This window comes from Xiphophorus hellerii, chromosome 4 (assembly GCF_003331165.1).
Source record: "Xiphophorus hellerii strain 12219 chromosome 4, Xiphophorus_hellerii-4.1, whole genome shotgun sequence".
Classification (NCBI taxonomy): domain Eukaryota; kingdom Metazoa; phylum Chordata; class Actinopteri; order Cyprinodontiformes; family Poeciliidae; genus Xiphophorus; species Xiphophorus hellerii.
The window spans coordinates 34,588,689-34,610,899 of NC_045675.1; the positions used below are offsets into that span (position 1 = coordinate 34,588,689).

Below are 22,211 nucleotides of genomic sequence, written 5' to 3' on the forward strand. Positions count from 1 at the left end.
GGGAACAAAATGAGAAAAATCAATGCCCATCTCTGAAAATTCTATTTTTCTAAAGTACTTCAACTGTTTTTCCAATGACACAGGAGATGAGACATGAGACTAGCAAAAGACCAACATAAATACAAATGTAAAGGATACATAACTCATAGTAGCTTTTTGGAGAGAGCATGGATGTTCTCAGTTCACCTAGCATGTTGGAGGCATGCTTCAAAGCATCCATCAGTTTGTTCTTATCCTGCAGAACACAAAACAAAGCCCATCTTTGAATGTATTATAAAACTGAACACAGCATACATAATTCAGGCCCTGTCATATTGCAAAAAAAGCTGCAATGATTATTTGAAAATGTGTATTTCCCGCAGAAAAATAAAACTGGCCTTAGATTGAATTGATGCCCTGTCACCAGGTTCAAGTTAATGTTTGACTTTACCCTAGTAAAACCATTTTAACAACTATATCTGTGTAAGAAAAATATGCTGAGGACTGGTTTTAGTAGCTCAGATGCCACAATTTGGAGGATTTGACTCCATCTGTTGATTTATAATCATGCAGGAAAAAAAATCAATAAGCATAGGTATGTTTTAAAGTGGACATATCATGCTTTTAAATCCTTTTCATATGTAAATCATTCACTTATCTACATAAAGTAGAAATGCCTCACCCACATTCTTTGATGTAGGAGAACACTTTTTACAACTATTGATCTTCAATAGTTATCACTATTTTGATATAGTGATAACTATTGAAGTTAAAGGCCTGAATTTCATGTTATTGTAGCCCCACAGACCTCTGGTTTACTCCTGTTCCCAGTTCTTCAGAGCAACTTGTTTTGCTGAGGTCTTTTTAAATGTAAATGTATGTAAGTAAATATGTGTCACCAGCATTTGAACATGCCACTGAAATTTGAATTTATTTGTATATTTGTACTTACTATTTCAGTGTTCACATATATCCAGAATACATTTTTAACCTAAAGCATTTTTCATTGTTATTTTTACATTGGTAGAAATTTCATTTATTTTCACTTCAAGCTATCAGTATCAGAACTTTTTTCACCTACAAAATATAGCAAATTTTGCTGAGCGATTAATTGTCTCAAAAATTATTGCGATAAACAATAATATTGTTTGAAGACCTTTTTACACTGATTTAATGGAAATGACATAATAATCCATGTGATTTCTTGCCAAAGATAGATACACTTTATTTTCAAAAGAACACTAAACACTGGAACTGATAAACAAAATAAACAAAACAACCAAAAACGAAAATAAAATGGTCTCCATTAACAAAAAACGCACTTGAAAAAAAAAACTAAACATAAAGTAAAAGTGGAAATAAATACTGCATTCAACCAAAAGAGTGCAGATTATGAAGTCTGTATATTATGTTGCCCTTCAGTAATAATTAGATTTAAATAGAGAAGACGGGCACATCTGACTACCTGATGCAATAGTTCACACTACATGATTTTTTTGCTCCTATTTTTCCCTTTACAACAATCCTAAAACGTTGGTCTTTCTAAGATTGTGTGGTGTGTTACGGTAGATTGTCGTTGCCGCTCCGATCTAAATCAGGGGTTTTCCCCGACTGGGAGCTTTAACGCAGCCTGTTGAATGTGACAGGCAGCCAATCAGAAAGCGCGGATTCTCCTCCGCACTTTCTGAGGGGAAATTACAGAGGGGAATCCCAAACAGCTGATACGGCGCAACCCGAAGTCCAGCGGACATTGGAGATGATATGTGGAAACAACATTAATGTTTATTCAACATGCAAAGAATATAGAAATGACAAGGGGAGGAGTTGGAGCGAAATTGCTACCGCAGTTGATAAACCCGGTAACTTTTCAGCTGTTCTTCGTTAACGTGACATAAATAGGTTATAATGATTTTCATTCAGTCATGACTTTACGCTGACACTAGCCACATGCATTGCAGGTAGATTGTAGTAAAGCATTGATTAATGCCTGGTTTTAAAATTAGTTCACTGGACTTGTAGCCATTATTTTGTGCCCATTGTTGGACACCACACGGCAGGAACGAATCCGATCGAACCGTTATACCTAGGATTTCTGTCGGCTAATGTGTGGTCTGTCAGGTTTTGAAAATGGGCCGACAATCGGCCGACAGCTCTAAGATCGTGTAGTGTGCGCTGGGCTTTACACTAAGGAAATGAGGAAGGGAGGAGTCAGTGGAGAGCACCGGAGTTGAGCCTTTTTTCATTCAGTGTCATTAACAGAAAGAGAAAAAGGCCGGAAGAGACGATAATGCCGATAATTAAAATGACGTCGATAGTTTTAATTTATCTACGATTAATCGATTTATCGTTTATCGCGACAGGCCTACTTCAAGCTAAAATTTCACATTACTATTTCAAAGAAATCAACTTTAAGTCTTAAAAGTCAAAATTCAAATGCAATATTTTCAGTCTCCTCAGATTCAACTGGCCCAATTTTAGATGCTGTCTGAAATTCAGCATCTAAAAATTTAGTGTAAAAAAAAAAAAAAGGAAGGTTGCTTGCGGTCACATACATTAGCAAAATATGTCAGATTCCAACACCCAGTAATGACTGGGTGTTGGAATTATTCAGTTACGCGTTTCTTAGTCACATGTTTCTAATCACATGACCTGATGTTTTATGCTTATGTGAAGGAGATCACATTGAAGGAAAACCATCACCGAGGCAGTCCTGGAAGCTAATGCTAGCTCAACAGTAAGTTTTACTACTTTTATTTTTATGTAGTATTGCTTTTCATACAGTATCTTGCAGCTCGATTTCGTAAACAGGTTATGGCGACTATGTTCTTTTTTTTTTTTTTTTTTTTACATTTCCCAGTTTGTTCACTTTATTGGCATACTTATTTTAGAAGTGTTTGGTGCACAAAATGGCTTATATTAAGGTAAATTCATGTCACCATATAACAATTTTATCATAAGACAACATAACAATTATTTTGCAGCCGGTCTGCCAAAAACAAATCTCTAGTCTCTCCTTAGAGCAAAGACTTTGCACAAGTGGTACCTCTTTTTAAAATAAAACAGGTGGGGGTTGGGCGGATAGCAAGAAGAAGAATACCAACACTGCATGTTGTATGATTAACAGCTACCCAGACCAATGTTTTAAATCAGGCTCCAAGGTAACGTACCAAACTTCATGAGCAAAAAAACAACAACAAAAAACATATTACATAAATATAAAAGTATTAACTCACCGAATTTTGAAAAGTTGAATTTTTTTATATGCCAAATGTTTTAACACTGAAAAGTTAAACTGAAAAACAGCTATTAAAAATTTTACCACTCTGAAATAGCAATGTGATTTTTTTGTTTGAAATTATAATAAATTAAATTTCAGCCATGTAAACATAATAATGAAACTTTTTTATTTTAAAATGTAGTCTGAACATATTTTAACGCAGAAAGAGTAAGTACAAGTATGCAACATTAAAATTTCAGTGGCAATTTTTATTCAAAACCTGGTTGACACATATTTGCTTCCATATGAATGAGACATTTCACACACTACCACCCTGCAGGGCGCAGAGTTCCACGCCACTCCTTTCGGTGGTGGAAAGGGGTGGAGTTTGACAGCAAACTCCACTCCTTTTTTGTGGTTAGACAGCAGAGATACAATTATCTACCGGCAGAGAAACTTTTTATTCCAAAGTTTATCAAAAATGCCCACATGCTTTGATGTAAGAAAGCAATTTAGATAACTATTGACCTTCAGTGGCTCAAGACAATGCTTAGTGATTCTGAAGTTGGTATGTCAAAAGCTGTAGGAGTTTGAGCAGATGTAATAAATTTTAAAAAGTAAAAATGCTGTCTTTGATCCAAAATGGACGACTTCCTGTTGGGTTTGAACCATATCGCCAGAAGACTTTTTTGTGGATCCTGTCAAGGTACATACGTATACTAAATTTTAGGATTGTTGGTCACAGCATGGTTTGGAGCTGATTTTTTATTTTCTTTTTAAGATTTCTATTGGGCGCTGTGGATCAATTAGGCCACGCCCCTCTGGAAGCGCGTAGTCCACTCCCTGTTGGTGAGTGGATTATAATCGATAACAGTGAGCTTGGTGAAGCTTGGTTAAAATATGTGGAATTTAGAGTATGTCAACAGTGTCACTTCTGATTAACTGACCTCCACCAAAAACTCTGCGCTTCAAAACAAGTCAAGACCAACTTGACATGAGATCATCTTGACTAGCTTCAGGTGAGGGTCAGAGAAGGAAAAAAAAACGCTCCCTGCTCTGAGGGTGCGGGGCTTAAAAATCCACATAACATTGTCGGCCATCCAATCTGGATCACTCATACTATATTTGGTGCAACTTGGCCATTGTGTCTGAAAGTTATAGTATTTTGTTTGCTTTGGCGAGTATACCAAGCTTACCGTTTTTCCAGGCTCCATAAACATGCTCAAAACTCACAACTTTGATAACTTTTAATGCCCAATCCCTTAACTGCATAATGACAAAAAAATAAAGTCGACAGCTCAAAATCCCTAGGAGGAGTTTGTTAAAGTTTGAGATGTGTAAATGTGAAAAATGGCCAAAATTTTCCCTTTGACCCAAAATGGCTGCCTCCCTGTACATTTTAGGGCATATATTCAAGGTACATTTTGTCTAGGTTCAAGGGATCTACCTATGTACCAAATTTCAGATCTCTACAGTATACGGTCAGCCCTAAGTCACGTTTGGGAATAGAAGAGCTGTTCTACACTTGTAATTCCATCAAAATACCGTAAATTCCAGACTACAGAGTGCACCTGATTAAAAACCGCATTCTCTAATTTTAGAAAGAAAATCAATTTATTACTTCCACAGGCCACACTGGACTTTAAGCCTCAGGTGTACCACATTCCAATGTGAGATATTTACACGTGAGGATTTTTTGACTTTAAATTTAATCCATATGGTAACATAAGCAAATACATATTGCAACGCTTTTGTTTTTTTTAAACAGTGTCTGTACCTTTAAATATACATACATATCAGTAACACACACATGTTGCTTATGCTCATCGGACGCCGCTGGAACCGCAACGCTTTGCAGGGCACGGACCCATCTCAGGGGTGAACCCACCACTGCATCTGATCCACACGAGCATAACTACATCCCCAATGCATTATGCGCATCATGTGCATATAAACAGCACAAACCTAGACGACACAAATACCTGTGTATTTGACCACATGAGCATGGTTCACAAAAACAGTGGATCTATTCGCTTTATTATTATTATTATTATGTTTTACTTAATTTATTTTTTTACTAATTATGCTAAATAACAAAGATAGGAAAGAAAAGCCTACCCCTGTGATCCATGGGAGGTGAAGGATGGAGATTCCCAGGTTCAGGTGACGTGTCTGAGACTCCCACTGGACCCCCCTTAGAAGTGCAAGACGGCTGTAACGCCGCTTATTCGTTTTTAGCGAGTTTCACTCCATAGTCATATGTAGGTTACAGAAAGAGCGCCAAGCCACCAAATAAATTAAACTGACCAATAACATTTAGGTTTAGGACAGACATGTTCTCCTCCCCACAGACTCACACAGATGTGGGCTATGTACAAGATGTTTTTAAACAAAATACCCTTTTTTTACCCACAATGTTAATAGTAAAGACGGTTAGATAATTAAAAAATCCAGTAACTTTTTTTTTTTACTAAAAGAAATATCTCAAGCTATGCACAGTATGTGCAGGCTCAGGTGCTACTGGATTTACAGTACCGGTCATTGAATTGTGAAAGTGCTCTTGATTTATTGCACAATTTCATTGGACCTCTGCAAACGACTCATCAATTGACTGGTCTACTGTTAAGAGACAAAATGTTTTTGCCAGCATGAAAAAAAAGACACATTAGCCGCACCTTAGTATAAGCCATAGAGTTCAAAGTGAGGGAAAAAAGTAGAGGTTTATAGCACGGAATTTACGGTAGTTTAATTTCATGCAGGAGACAATTTTAGGCAAAGTTTGGTGAGCCATTTGGGATTTGGGACGTCCCAAATCCAACCCGGAATTTGGAACAGACAAATTTCTGTCCCAAATTTATGATTTCGGACGGAAAAGAATATTAAAAGAAGAAGAAGAATTAATTCAGATAAAATAGGCATTCTCAGCGTTTCACTGCTTGGGCCTCAATAAGCTTTTAAAAAATGGCGGATTCACAAAACTGATTAGCCGGAAGTCATGACTTGTTTAGCAGTTCTAAACAAGTCATGACTTGCGCGACATAGATGTCATGCCTATGACATCTTCATAGACAAGAAGATGTCATAGGTAATAGAGGAAAAATGAACAGATTGAAACATATAAACCAAAAAGAATATAAAGATATTTATGCAGCACCAGGAGAATATACTTAATTTTGCACAAAACGTGTACTTAAGGGATAAAAAAAGTAGAGATTGCAAGCTATGGCCCCTTTAAGTTTTTTAGAAGAAAAAAAAAAAAAAAAAGGTCGACAGTTATAAAATTAAAGCTTTTCAAGAGAAACTGGAGTCATTTTAAGTCAATACTGGCAGGTCAAATTTTTACAAAATCAGAATAGATAGAAAAAGAGAAAATAAATCACATAACTTGAAATCATCATGCCTAAATTGGGTTTCCAAATACATTTATAGCTGTTTCTTTGTGAATATTTATTTTAAATTGTTTTTTTGGGGGGGGGGGGGGTTAAGAAAAGGTCACCAGTGGAGTAAAAGGGAGGCTAGAGAGTTGCGTATTTTTCTATACAAAATATTTGAAAGGAATGCAAAACATGAGTGAAGTTGTGAAAATGGTATTGTAAGCCGAGAGAACAAAATGAAAATCAGCCTACCAAGCATCGTTTCATCTGGAACGACTGGACCTTGACAGCCTGAACAGCTTCATCCAGAAGCTTCTCTTGTTCATCCTGAGCTGACTGCTGCGTGGTTGGCTGAAAAATACCACAACAAGCCGTTATTCTCATTTCCTCTACAAAAGCATTAGTCTTTTCATGCTGCCCCCCCACAACGTGCCGACCTGGGCGATTGCCCATGTCGCTGTTATGGATTCACTGGTGGGGAGACCAACTTGTGGTGGCAGCTGTGAGAAGCAGAGGTTTCTGTGGAGATGGTTATTTTAGGGTCACTTAAAAAAACAAAACCAGGAAATAAACAATGTGATGAGCTGAAAGAACTCCAAATCTTTGCAAAATACTATCTGATTCCGTAAGACACCCATTAAGATCTCAAGAGTAACTTACTAAAAAGACTTTTATTGGGCTAATGCTGTGTGTGGCTTTTTTTTTTTTTTTTTAATAATCTCCGGGTTTCCCCCAGTGTATTATAAGTCTGGCAGCCCGCCATGCTTTACTAGCCCCTGCTCCAGGCCAAGCAGTTCTTTTTGTTTTTGTTGTTGTTAGAAAAATTAATAATGCAAAAGGAATATATATATATATATTTTTAAAGTTAATGCCATATTGCAAGCGTGTGTTGATCTGATCATTTCACTGGGTGAGCAAATTTATTTCCAAAAGTTTATAGTTTATGCATTTAAAGCCGGGATAGCGGACCAATCACACAGCTGGCGCCTCTGTGCATTGAAGCCCACGCTGCCGCTGCTTGATCTCAGCGCAGATCACGAGCACCTCCTTTCACTCAAACTGGACACAGGATGACCTGCATGGACCTGTATGAACTCTACATCAAGATAAAAGTTTGAACCCCGCTGGGTTAGCTCTGGTTGTGCAGTTCAATGTGAACCACAGGAATAACTTGTAGTCATGCTTTCAGAGCTGCACATTGAGGGAGTGGTGAGAATGATTTCTCTTTGTGAACACAGAATTATATGCAGCGTTTACATCTCAAAACAATGCCTAGGGTTTCCATTTCCCTGTAAAGTTTATGTATTGTCCCGGTTGGCCAGTGTGTTAGTGGTTAACAAACCAGCACTAACTATTCACCATGCCAGTTCAGGTGAGGAGCTTCCATGCTCTCCTAGTAATCATGCATCTCGCTGGCTTTATATTATTTTATTATTATGTTTAGTACTATTTTTCTGGTTACTAGATGCATCAAACCGTATCAAATGCTTTGTCTACTTTAGTAGTCAGCCAGAGTTGATGAGAGCGGTGGCGAGAAGATTAGAAAAACTTGTTCCTTTAGTGTTGGGCAACCACAACAGTTTCTGTGTATTTAAAAACTCAACACAAAATGGAAGAGCTACTAAAGCCACATAGGCAGCATTGAATTAAAACTCCCGTTTGTTGTGCATCTCTGCGCACAGTGCAGGGCCAGTCCAAGGTTGTATGGGGCCTTGAGCAAAATTTGACTTAGGGGCCCCTCTTGCTGCTAAAAACATCAGCACCTCTTACAGCTTCTGTGTTAGATTTAGTGAAATCTGGGAGAGGGGGACTAGTTTAATTGGCCAACTTAACTTAAAAAGCAATAAATTATAATTAATTAATTATGATTTACTCAGTTGTATTTGTGAACAAACAGATCTCAAACTCAAAAGTTAAACTCATAGCATCAGATTGTAGCTATGATAACAATACAATCCAACTATCAATATTGTTCTTTGAACTTTTACAAAGTAAATTTGCCAACTCCTTAAAATCTTAAATTTAAATGTTAAACAATTAAAAATATTTACATTTATGTATACTGAAGCCATTAAATCAAATTTAGTAGCATTGATAATCTCAATAATTTTTCTTTTAACATTTTTATATTTGTGATCTGTGTTAAAATTTTTTGTTCTGTTGTTTTTAAGACTAGTTGTGGGTTTAGATAGCATTTCACTGGCGATGTTTTTACTTTTCCTGTCTACTCAATATCTTTTAATACAAAAACACTTTGGACCGCCAATTGACTGCCTCAGTGCCCCGAACACCGAGCTTAGCAACTTTTCTGGGGGAAACCATCTAATTGTTTCTGCTTTTTCCAACAGGTCAGACATTGCAGCAGACACGGAATAATCTGTCATCATTACTCAAAATATTCACATATTTACTTCTGTTGGAGTACTTTGCAATAATTTATTTTACACATATGCAAAATAAAACCTTTTTAAGATGTTAACCCATGGCTTACTAAGATTCCTTGACTAATATAGACCCAGAGAATTTCATCAAGTTAATATTTTTTATTCCAACAGTGACTTTAGTAATGTGTTCGGTAAAGTTGTCTTTTAGTTCTCAAAAAATTAGCAATAGGGGAGAAATATTTTTTAAACCCTTTATTGAGAAGTATTCACAACAAATGTATTAGAAATGTTTTGAATAAGCCAAATATTCATATGCAGACAGAATGCATTAAACATTTTAAACCACTGCAGCTATATTCTGCTTGAAATAAATCTCCTGTACTCTCCAAAGGGATCTAGAAATCTATCCTGGATAGTCCAAACACTCCAGTTTGGGATGACCGCTCTGTGATCAGGACCCAAAGTCCCATAGTGCCAAGGCATAAATTGTCTGTATGCAGCCTGTTCTTCATCTAAATCTGGAAATTCAACAGCAGCACACGTCATTCCAGATGCTCCTGCCCAGATGCAGGACTCATGCCTTAAGAGTGTAAGGCTCCATGTGTGGTAGGGCTGAAATGCAACAAGGTGGCTGTCGCATGCTGCACTTTCTCTCCACCACAGAAGGCATAATCTCTCTGCTCCTCTGGTAGATGCTCCAGGATGGTTGGCTGGAGACAGGAGGTGATGTTGGAGAAGGGGCACAATGCCTGAATACCTCAAGGCCCCGATCCCGATCCACACATTGCTCCAACACTTGCTATGTCAGCTGTAAATTCAATTGTTGAATGTGCTCCTAGTGACAGATAAAAATAATTTATCTGTTAGCCACATAAACATAATGTTTATGTGGCTAACATTATGCCACATAAAATAAAATGTAAACATAATTTATGATGTGCAAAGGAAAAAATTGAAACAGAGCTATATTACATGTTCAAAAGCAGCAACCTCAGATCTTAAATACTCAACACGCCATGTCCTCTACAGAGATGGTAACGAGTTGGACTGACTCCAGCGACCTCTGACCTGTCTGCCTGATGCTCCATGAAATGGGCCCTGGACTCCATGTCAAAATTCTAGTTTAATGTGCAAACCGAAAAATGTAAATTGCTAACTCACTGACTTGACATATTACCTAGATAGTTAGCAATCTAACATTAAGTAATTACACATGTATCTGGTTTTATGTTAGTTTACTAGCTATTTATAACTGACAAAAAAGTGCAACGTTTAAAATATGAACAGACTATTTTTAAGAGTAAAGCATACGTTGATACCTACTGTTGCCATAGCTGTTTATCCGCTGTCATGGAGCCTTGTTTACTAGCCTGAGCAAGTCTTCTTTGTGCGGGAGGAGCTGTGGAGGGAGGACTGCGTGACACAGCTGAGAGCAAGGGGGCAAGGCTTGTTCAAATTTTCAGGCTAAGTCCAAGGTTTCAAAAAAGTTACATACTGCAGCTTTAAAACTCAGACTAGGAGTAGAAAAATGCAATCTGCAAAGGATGTGGAAGAGAGGAAATACACACATTTTGTTTCACCACCTTAAAACGAAACATGTGCTTGAATACCAGCAATGCAGCTAAGTACAAGTTTCAGTCACAACACTGGGAAGAAAGAGCAGAATTTGCCCAGTTATAAACTACATTAAGTTTATTGTATGCGTGTAGATAGATAGATAGATAGATAGATAGATAGATAGATAGATAGATAGATAGATAATGTATTTAACCAGGTAGTCATCATTAAGAGTATGCTTTTGCTCATCATCACCAGGTCTCCCTTATAATAAGATTTTTTTAAGGGAGACCTAGCAATGACAGGCAGCAACATAAAACAAAACTGCTACAGACATCATATAGCCATAAAAACAAGTGTTAAATGAGTTTTTATAAATATATACATTCCACTGAATTTGTATGTGATTTTTTGTTTCTATTCTATGTTTTCTACAAATTACATATTGGTATATATCGTTATATCCAAAAAAATCAGAATATGCATTGTGATATGAATTTAATGCCATATTGCACATCCCTACTGTCCACTTAGGTTTAGATTGCGGCTATTCATGAGTTTAAATTGATTTATACTGGTGAATCTGAATGTGAATGGGATTGTGTTGCTCATTTATCTGGTTATGCTCAAATGCGGTGTTTTCGAAGCGGACTGATCTGTAGAAAGAATAGTTTATAAACATAATTTTAACGTGTGGTATATATAGTTTTTTTAGAAAGGGTTCATTACACAGGTAGCATTTTTTTAACAGGAATTAACGCAACCCACTACAATTTAGAAACATCTGCGGTGCGCGTAGGTTTCAACCAGATAAGTTCGCAACCAGTTAATCCGTAACACCGACAGATTTTTAATACAGAAAAATAATGTACGGACAGAAATGTGTAACCATGCGTAATGCCCAAATAAATTTCAATTAGAAATTGGATAGGAACACAGACCGATTGTCCAAGATGAGGAAACCAACCCACTCCACAAGAGTTTATAAGAACAAAATCCAGCAAAGCTGTGGCTTCAGCTAATACATGCTAACGTTAGCTCTGACAAACTCAGCTTTTATCTTCCAGAAAAACACTGACCGAACAAACTAAGTATAAGAACACAATATCACTACAACATTGGGCAAATAAATCTGCAAACATTCAGACGGGATGTTTTAATGAGTTTATCAGCAGAGGTTAGCTCAGCTAGCTGATGTGTGCGCAACGTTAGGCCAAAAGATCGAATAAAACAATCGGAAGCAGATCACCCGAAGGATCATTAACATCTGCTGATTTCTTCATCATTGTTTAAAACATATCACTGAGCCAATGGTAATGTTAAATATAGGTCAATACTTTGAATTTAGATAGTGCTTACCATGATTGCTGGACGTTTTTCAGTACAAGCAGAGACGGTGACCTGTCATGTGATTCGCAATGACGTCTCATCAGGGAAGGGTGTTGCTTGTGCTTCTTCTTCCTCTTCTTCTTCCTTAGATTTTAACGGCAGCTTGCATCCATTATTGTTGCACTACTGCCATCTGTTGGATATCTATACCTCAAATTCTCATAATGATCCCAGTATTTTTAAAATAACGAAAAATCTTATTTTCCCCCCCTCAATACTATTTAACTGATCAACCACATTCTCAAATTTCAATTTCCTATTAAAACCTAATTCCGTTTTTAATAATCTTCTTTGATTTACATATTTCCTACAACTAATAAAACATGTTCCATCGTTTCTACAGCATCACACCAACTACATAAACCAGTTAGATGTTTCCCCATCTTAAAGAGTTCCATTTAAAAAACGGTGACCGGTTCTTATTCTATTTATAATTATCTCCTCCCTCCTGTTCATTCCTCTAATCCTTACTACATCAACTGTATTTTGTATCCTATATAAATGTCTTCTATTTATTTCATTATCCCACCTAATTTTCCATATCTTCCTGCTTTCTCTCCAAACTATACTTTTGCCTTCAGATTTAGATAACTTAACTGGCATATCAATATCTTCTTTTTTAATAGCCTCCTTAGTCAACCTATCTGCTCTTTCATTTCCCAAAATACCCACATGAGCAGGAGTCCAAAATAATATTACATTTTTATTTTGTTCACATATTCTATGATGAGCAGCCATAACCTCATATAATATATTTTGATGATTTTGATGATTATTTGTACTTCCCTTTTCAATACTCAACAATACAGATAATGAATCACTAACTATTATTTTATTTATATTAGTATCCTCCACCCATTATAAAGCTAATGATATAGCACATAATTCTGCTGCATATATACTGAGATAATTAGATGTTCTTTTTGAAATATTAATCTTTAATTCAGGAATCACATATACTGGTTGCTCCATTTTTTGAGTCTTTCAAACCATTAGTATAAATTTGCAAATAATCATTATATTTATTCTGTATTTGATTATAGAATTCTTGGCAAACATCTGTTATATTTCTTTTATTAATATTTTATAGTGATCTGTCTATATTAATATATTTCCATGTCCATGTAGGTCTCAAAGGCCACAATACTGTTGGACTAAATTCTTTGTTATATACATTAAATGTTTTTGCTCTGTCATCCCCAACCCACCCAAAACTATTAATTTGTTCCTTTCCTCTTTCCCAACAATTTTCTAATACTTTCTTAACTGGACGATCTTCATTATGTCCTATTAAATGTATCTAATAATTAACCATTATCTGTGGTCTTCTGATACATAATGGCATTTCTCCTGATTCTATTTGTAAAGCATATACTGGAGTTGATTTAACTGCCCCTAAACAAATTCTCAATGCTCTAGCTTGAGTAACATCTAATTTTTTAAATCTGGTTTTTGTCATGAAGTGGTGGCGAATGGTGGTGAGGTAAACGCAGCAGACCTGGGTAGAAGTGAAAGATGAATATTTAATGATGAGGATAATCCAAACAGTCCAAAACACAATCCAAAAACAGTCCAACAACCAGGCAGCACAGCTGAGCGGAAGCCAGGGCTCAACCCCAGTAGCATCTGGTGAAACTAATGGGCAACAGTACAAAAAGCTAGACTCATACGACACTAGGACCCGACAAGGAACAAAGAACACAGGTGGGGTTAAATACACTGAGGGTAATCACGGAAACAAGACACATCTGGGAACAATCAACCCTTTCTAACGCTTTCCCATATAAATTAAGGGTGCTTCTACTTTTTCTTGTGAGATGAGGGTGTGAGTAGAAGAGTGGAAGAACGAGAGTTTGTCTATTGTTTATGTTGTTAAACAAACGTGACAAAGAACTTAATTTGCGATATCATGTTAGATTAGACAATTCTGACTATGTTCTATTTGCAACATCTTCTAACATGAAGTGTTTTGGTTGTGGTCAGGAGGGTCACATTGCAAAAATGTGTCCCTGCAGGAGGTGGGCCGGCCCTGCCGAGTTCAGCGAACCAGCAGCCCACTGCTGCTGAGCAGGTGGGGGACCCACCTGGTGAGGCTGCCGCTGCGGAGGAGCCCGCAGTGGCTACGGGGGGCCCGCTGCGGAGGAGGAGGAGCCCTCTGCGGAGGAGCCGGCGGAAAAAAGGGGAACCTGCAAGACATTAAGAACTGGCGCCCTGTGTCCCTCCTCTTCACCAACTATAAGATCCTCTTCAAGGCCTGGCCACTAGTCTAGGAAAGGCTATGGAGCAGGTCATCCACCGGGATCAGACCCAATGCGTCCCCAGCAAGTCCATGGTAGATAACATCTACCTAATTCAAGACGTTTTGGAGGTCTCCGGTTCATTGGGTCTACAAACTGGCTTGATTTCACTAGATCAAGAAAAGGCATTTGACTGCGTTGAACACGGCTTCCTCTGGAAAAACCATGAGAGGGTTTGGGTTCAGCGAGGGTCTTATTGCCAATATCCAGGTACTGTACAGTGACATTGAGAGTGTGCTGAAGATCAACGGTAGCCTGTGTGCTCCTTTTAGGGTGTGTAGAAGCGTTCGACAAGCCTTTCCTTCCCCTCTATCCATACCTTACTGTACCATCCCAACATTTGTACAGTGTTCCTCTTCAATTCACACCTGTATAGCCCTATCTACAGTGGCTCTGCACATACATGCATTTCCCTAGGGGTAATTTATTTATTCTGCTGCACATATCGATCAACCATCTTTCCTTACCCTAGCTGTGAATAACTGCATTTTATCTCTAAATACTGCAGCTGTACAATCTGCACACGTTGCACTTGATTAGATGCCAAACTGCATTTCATTACTTCATACATGTGCAATGACAATGAAGTGCTCTAGTTTAGTAATAAATAAGCAAAGTAAGACTTTTACATCACATTTTATTTTTCTTGATTTTTTCTTTGCACACCCTTGCTTGTAAAATTAAACACGGCACAATACAGTGCATCAAGAATTAAGATGGACGAAGGGTAGTCAAGTTAGTCATTGAACATTTAACAGTCAATGGAATGCTGACAAAAATGGAAGTGTTTGCAACATATCATTCAAAATCAAAACGGGAAAAACAATAGTTTTCCAAAATCACACAAGCAAAACAACTGTGGACACTGTGGATACTTCCCGAGTATCAGATGGACTAAACGTGCCTTTCAGAAGAACGCCTGGATGCTTCCTCTGAAAAGAGAGAGAGAAAAAAAGATAGAAGAAAAATATACTATAATTAATAATTATATGTTCAAAGTAGCAATAATTGGGGCCTGCCCATAGCAATGCATAAGGAGAGTAGTGACTGACTTGCGAAGCAAGTTATAAAATTCCACAAGCTAATGACATCTATTTAGCTAAGCTTAGCATTGATGCTAATTTTTAGCATCAGAACGCTGGGTCCAAACCGACGGGCACACTTTGGCAGGCCCCAGTTACATTTCTTCAGGAATTTTCTAGTTTACTTTATGTTCATCATGAAAACCATAACACTGGCACATTGCATACAATGTCTCATGGGAAAGAATAGATTCCAACGTTTGTCATGCATCAACACCAAACAGTCAAATATTCGTAAAACAATACGCTTCGTCTATCAGTGAGTTGCACTTACCTCTAAATGTTTCCTCAGGTTTGACATAGATTGCTTCGACGTGGACAAGTTCTTGATAGCCGGCAAACTCTTCTTGCACTGCACGTTTAAATTTGAGCCATTTTCACATGTGTAAATGAAATGCTCCTTATATTTGAAGAGCTGGAAGGCTGTCATTTTTGATGCGCTGCTTGAGCTGAAATGGAACCGTCCGCTGCTTGCTGTTCCTCCAGGAGGCTCCGCCAGCACAGGATGGACCATCAGTGGCATTGCGGCTGGCAGATATGATAGAGACAAGGAGCCGTAGCGGGAAACGGCGATATAAATAAAAATATCATTACATATTTCGCAAAGGTTTTTGTTCATATTTTTTTTTAAATGTAACTAAATTTGTAATTCTTAATATTTTCGGAAGTAACTGTAACTGAATTACATATTTTCTCATTGTAACTGTAACGAATTACAGTTAGTCTTTTTTTGTAATTAAATTACGTAACGTCGTTACATGTAATCCGTTACTACCCAACACTGATAATAATAGTGTGTATGTGTTTGTAATGAGATTGTTGTATCCATGTGTTTGGAGCCACCTAGTGGTGTGATGAGTGACTGCATGCAACGGGTCCTTCAGACGCTCTCGCGGCTTCCCCCACCAGAATTCTGAGGAGCGCTGGTGGAGGTAGGTGCGAGAGAGGCAGCTCTTCGCTATTGTTTTTACTTGGGGCCATATTTTTCTAGTTCAACAATTAACGAAATACTGTAAGATCATTTAACAATTACAAATATAATTTATAAAGTTTTCTTGTGGTTGGGCTGGAAAAGTATGACCCTATGAGTGGGAGCTGCGCCAGTTGGTGTTTGTGGCTGACCGCTCAGTCACGACGTTAACTGTGTCTTTTGTTTTTCAGCTGTTGGACCACTTGCATGCAGTCAATCACATTGTGAGAATTTCATTTTATATCACACTAGGTGGGTTCAAAGTGTAAATTTATGAATGTATATATATATTTAAAGAAAAAAATTGTTTTGTGAATGTAACTGTTAAATGTTAACTGTTAACTGCTGTAGCAGTTGTCTGTTATTTTACTGTTTGATTTTTGGAATAAGAATGTTTTGTTTTGTTTTTGAAGAATTGTTAAACTATACGATCACATCTAAAAAAGAAAAAAAAAGAAAAATAAAGAATTCTGAGGAGCGCTGGTGGAGCTGTTGGACCACTTGCATGCAGTCAATCACATTGTGAGAATTTCATTTTATATCACACTAGGTGACAACAACCAACCAAGACTATACTGGCGTTGTGAAAAGCAAGAAGGGTTACAGCTGCCCTCCCAAATATCCTACCGAGGCAGGGTGCTGATTTTAAATAATCTTATTGCATCACAGCTGTGGCACAAACGCTCCGTTTTAAACCCACCATCTGGTTTACTTGTAAAAATACAAGCAGAGGGCCGTGCTGTGGTAGCGTAGGGGATAGCGCGACCCACGTTTGGAGGCCTTGAGTCCTCGACACGGCCGTCGCGGGTTCGAGACCCGGCGATATTTGCCGCATGTCTTCCCCCCTCTCCTTCCCTCTTTCCTGTCAGCTTACTTTCATATAAGGGACCCTAGAGCCCACAAAAGAACCCCTGGAGGGGAGAAAAATAAATAAATACAATCAGAGATGGTAAACTTCTTCTGGAATGGTTTACACTGGGTGCCACAGTCTGTTTTGTTTTTACCAAGAGAGGAGGGGGGCCATGGCCTTGTCCACCTGGCTAGTAGAACAGCTACATTTAGATTACAGTTCCTTCAAAAGTACCTGACAGGATCTCCTGTGTGGAAGGATGTGGCCAGCTGCATTCTCAGACATGTGAATTTTCTGGGTTTGGATGCTACTTTGTTTTTAACTGATTTTAGTCTTTTAAAGTTAAAGGGGTTGCCTCAGTTTTATCAGGGTGTTTTAAATCCTGTGGCTTTTTAAAACTATGTTGTTTGCAGGCGCAGAGCTCTCTGCATTGGCTTTTAAATGACCCTTTGGTCTGTGGGTCCAGACTGGGTGTATGTCGCGGTACAATACCGGGACTGTTGGAGGTGCTGTGCAAGTGCAAGATGACAACTTTGGGTCACCTGGTGGAGACAGCTGGACCGGACTTTGCCAACACCCGAGCCATTGCTTCTCTGCTTGGGGTCCAGTCTGCAAGACTGGTGCAGCGCTTCCTGGGCCTGGTGAAAGAAAGACTGATGGCTGAGGAGAGGCATCTCCTGCAGCTGCTTCAGGAAAGAGAGGCTTCACCGGACCCGACAGACCCGATCCCTGATTTGACCCTGAATACCAGCTTCACAAAAGACAGTGGTCCTCTGCTATTCAGTAAAAACTCACAGATGAGCCTACAGAACACGAGCCCAAAAATACTCCTCAGAAACTGCGTTAAAATCCTGAATGAAAGAATTCTGCGGAATCGAGCCATGAGCGTGTGGGCGGGATGATTGGAAGGACAAACCCCTCAGGGAAGGACCCTCTACAAACCTCCTATAAAAAAAATGGACTGGCGATCTCCAATGGAGGATCCTACATGGTGCCATAGCGACAAACTCGTTTTTATCAGTTATTAGTCCAGGGGTTTTAAATGAGTGTCCTTTCTGTGGTTTGTCTGAGAGTGTTTTTATTGATTGTAGGAGACTGACAACATTTTTTTAGTTTATTGATGAGTATTTTTAACTGTTTTGGCATTGTTTTTACCAGTTCTATTTTTATTAATGGACTGCGTTTTAACAAAGCCAATAAGTCAAAGGGTCAGATTTTAAATTTTTTAATTGCAGAAGCAAAAATGGCTATTTATTTATCTCGTAGAGACAGACTCCAGACTGGACCTCAACTCGATGCAGTGGCTCTGTGGAAGTGCAATGTCAAGGCCAGGCTGAAGCTGGAGTTTTGCTTCCACAGAGTCACTGGGAACATGCAAAATTTTCTGCAGCTGTGGGGTATTAATGGGATATTGTGCAATATAACAATGCAAGGAAAACTGAAATTTAACAAGCACCTTATTTAATTATTTTTAAACTTGTCATGATGTGATGTCTTGCGTTTTATTTAATTGTATTTTGTACATTTCATAAATTGTAAATGTTTTGTTAAAAATTTAAAAAAATAAATCTTCTTTTTTGTAGCATGAAAGTCCCGCTGAATAAACATATTTTCTGTCCGTGACTCGGCACTGAGCTAGCTGCTAACAACATTAATGCTCTGAGGACGCTAGGCCATAAAAATAATATATCTTACCTTACATATGAATGCTTGGCTTTCTAAGTAACTGTCCAATAAAATATCTGAAAATACAATATAAACGATGCGATCATTACCTGTTAGAAAGTGGGCGCTGCATAGCATTGTTGGTTTCTGCACCTCCTGTTTTTAGCTGTAGATTGTTGATCCACTTTTTTCCTCTTTTTTTTTGGTAGGCTTTTTAAAATTAACTCCCTTGTGACCAAATACCTTCGAAACATGAAAATAACGTTTATCTTTCTCTCTATTAGAACGGTTGGAACAATCGTGCAGGACAATGACTTTAGGCATTTTGATGCTGGAGCAACAGAAGTAAATGTGGTGGATTTACTTCCGGCCCTCCATCTGAATTGGGTGTCGTCGGCACTACCCAGCAATACTAGTTAAACAAGACATTAACAGATAACTACCTTACTGGGCTTCACCTCCACCACCCATTGCAATGCCAAAATAATTGCCAACATCTCTGCTGAAAAAGTTTATAAATTATCTGTTCTTTTCAAGTGAATTTTAATGGCAAATCCAGAAATACAAAAGTCCAAAATCCAGGCAGCACAACAAGAGCGGAAGGTTAAAGCTCATCTGCTGGTAGCACTAGTGATGGGCCATCTGAAGCCAGGCATCTAGGCGCATACCGAGTAAAAAGGGGGCGTGTCAGATGAAGCCCAGCTTCTTGTGTCGTCTTGCTGAAAACCACGTGACTGGCAACAAACAATGCCTCGCATTGCATGGGTCAGGTGACTGCTTCATTTTGCTTGTCGGCTTTCAAAATAAAAGCGTCATGAGCCGTGCTGCTTCATAGCATGAGTTATTGTATTTGATCGCGCATCAGATGAGTATTTGTCTTCAGCAGTGGCCGAAATAAAAGGAACCTTTTATAGTTCATGTGCATTAACGATTTTGATGATGGCACTCATCAAAATGTAATGTTTGTTACCAGTTTTCTCAATTGTTGATTATGGTATACAGTATTTTATGACTTTATATTTGTGTGTTTTTTATTATGTAAAACACGTTGAGACTGCATTGTTGCTGAAATGTACTACACAAATTAACTTGATTGAAATGGAGCCAGCAAGAAGAAAAAATCTGACATCTGGGAAAACTTTGAGATGACCGCTCACAAGATTCTTAAACAAAAATAATTAACCTCTTCACCTCCAAAGTTCTCACCTACTTGAAATTGTTCTGCAAAGATATATCAGTCTTGCTCAGCAGAAACAGACTTAAAGCTGTAGGAAGAGTAAAATTCTGGCCTGAGGAGTAAAAATATAAGGGATTAGATCAGAGAGCTAATTAAAAATCCAAGAAAAAGAGAATTTTTGAAGAATTTTAGTTTTTCAGGAGGCAAATCAAATCTCAAAGAATACTGTCTGCCCCAACAAGCACTGCACTCTGAATACAGTGCACAATAAACAAATGTCTATTGTCAAATCAGTCAATGACAAAAGAAAACAGCCACTGACAGTTAACATACACCAGGATTGGCTACAAATAATTTCAATAACTAAAAAAATATAAAAAATTAGTTAAATAGGATTTAATTGACTCTTGTTACTAAACAAAAGTTTGACAAAAACTTTGTGACAATATTGCATTTACTAATTTTTTTAAGTATGTCTATCTGAGTGACAAGGCTGCCACAGTTTCAACAGCAGATGTCACTAGAGAGAAATGAATGAAGCATTGAGTAATGAACCTTTGGGCAAAGCAATGGGCCGGGAAGCTTCATTGCTTCACGAGGCTTCATTTGGCCATCACTAGTAGCAACTGTTGACACAATGGACAGGGCTAGACATGACAGCTGGCAAGACGAGTAGACAGCTTGACAAGACTAGGACCCAACAAAGAACAAGGAACACAAGTGGGTTTAAATACACAGGGAGACAATCAGGGGAAACCAGAGACAGGTGTAACTAATCAAAGGGTAGACACAGAGACTCCACAAAAACACAGAAACCAAAATAAACACACAGAAAAACTCTACATATTCCTACATAGGAATATATACTGTTACTCCTGTTTTACCATTTTCCTCTTTTGATGCATCTGTATATATTTGTGTTATATTTTTATACATTATTTCTAAATACTGCTGAATAATTTGATAAAAAACCTCCACAGGACTGTTCTATGTTTTTGTTTGTTTATTTCTAAATTTACTATTGACATTTGTCAAATGGCAAATAACCATGGAGCAATTTTAGATTTAATTGCAGTTTTACAGCATGCTATATTATTTATCCCCAAATAATCTGCATAGAAACTCCCCTTCCATCCAAAACTCCTAATGTTATGACCATATTTTCAACATTCTCTGAGTACCTGTTTAGTAGGGTGATTTTCCCCATGCCCTTGTATATTTAACCAATACTTTGCTGACAGTTTCATCCGCTTTAAGTCCAGTGGCATTTCTCTAGTAATCACCTGAAGAGCAGGAATTGGAGATGTTTTAAAAACACCACAACATATCCTAAGCGCTTTAGTTTGGATTCTATCTAAATCTAATAATAAAGAATTAGCAGCTGACTAAACAATACATCCATAGTCCAACACAGAACAAATTAAAACATCATACATTCTTTTCAAAGATGTGCGTGATGCCCCCCGATCATTCACTGACAAACATCTAAAAATATTAGTACCTTTTATACATTTATCAATAATCTTCTGCATATGTATCTTAAATGATACATATGCAGAAGTATGTATACACCTAGGTACCTTACGATATTTACCTGCTTCAATTTTTGCCCATATAATCTAAGATCTACTGTAGGACAAACCCTTTTTCTTGAAAAACATATTACTTGTGTCTTCTCAACAGACAAATGAAACCCCCATTCATGTGACCATCTTTCAACCGTATTAATTGCTGATTGCATTCTATTTTTTAAATTACTAATATTGCCTCCTCTCACTCATAAAGCCCCATCATCTACGTTATTGTTTTACTAATTCTAAAATCTATGTGATCCAATATATCATTAATCCTAGTATAATTACTAGGATGCCCACTCCTGCACTCTGGGAGGTGCCATGACTTAAAATGATCTCCCCCCTCCACTCTCTACCCCAGTCTGTTTCAGTTAAATCATCACTGAGCTTCTTGTAGGTAAATGACGTCAATTCTCTTTTGGTTCAATGTTTGGTAAATTAAAGCACGTTTTACAGCCTCCCTTGCCCCGCTAAGATTCAAAGATGCTATTTTAAAAGAATCCATATTGGGTAAGAAGCTAAAAACAATATACCAAAAACTTATAAAAAATATTAAAGTGCCACTGTGCATCATTTTAATCAAAATTGTTTTCTTGCTTTGGACATTATTTTCTTTAATCTAAAAACTTCCTGATCTGTAAAACCTGATACCTCTTTGTTCCTGATGTGATATCTTGTTGAGAAATAAAATAATCT

At 37.7% G+C, this 22,211-nt stretch overlaps 1 protein-coding gene and 2 long non-coding RNA genes across 4 annotated transcripts in view; all 3 read right to left on the reverse strand.

Annotated features, from left to right (window-relative positions):
- The window catches only part of vps35 (VPS35 retromer complex component), a 39,815-nt gene extending 27,824 nt beyond the window's left edge, over positions 1-11,991 (reverse strand). The window contains exons 1-4 of one of the 2 annotated variants that reach the window (XM_032561393.1): positions 11,871-11,962; positions 10,278-10,353; positions 6,823-6,921; positions 139-235 (exon numbers count right to left, since the gene is read on the reverse strand). In XM_032561393.1, the coding sequence (XP_032417284.1) occupies positions 139-235; positions 6,823-6,921; positions 10,278-10,286 (205 nt within the window). In that variant the 5' untranslated portion in view covers positions 10,287-10,353; positions 11,871-11,962. Of the gene's footprint in view, positions 1-138; positions 236-6,822; positions 6,922-10,277; positions 10,354-11,870 lie in introns of both variants that reach the window. The other variant, XM_032561394.1, reaches the window with a different exon arrangement.
- Positions 9,192-10,271, reverse strand: LOC116719041 (uncharacterized). The gene is made up of 2 exons (XR_004339060.1): positions 9,927-10,271; positions 9,192-9,789 (listed from the first exon to the last, which is right to left on the reverse strand). It is a non-coding gene; the product is annotated as an uncharacterized LOC116719041 (long non-coding RNA).
- Positions 11,992-14,814: 2,823 nt separating the features above from the next.
- On the reverse strand, positions 14,815-16,064 carry LOC116718164 (uncharacterized). The gene is made up of 2 exons (XR_004338888.1): positions 15,554-16,064; positions 14,815-15,129 (listed from the first exon to the last, which is right to left on the reverse strand). It is a non-coding gene; the product is annotated as an uncharacterized LOC116718164 (long non-coding RNA).
- Positions 16,065-22,211: the final 6,147 nt, after the last annotated feature.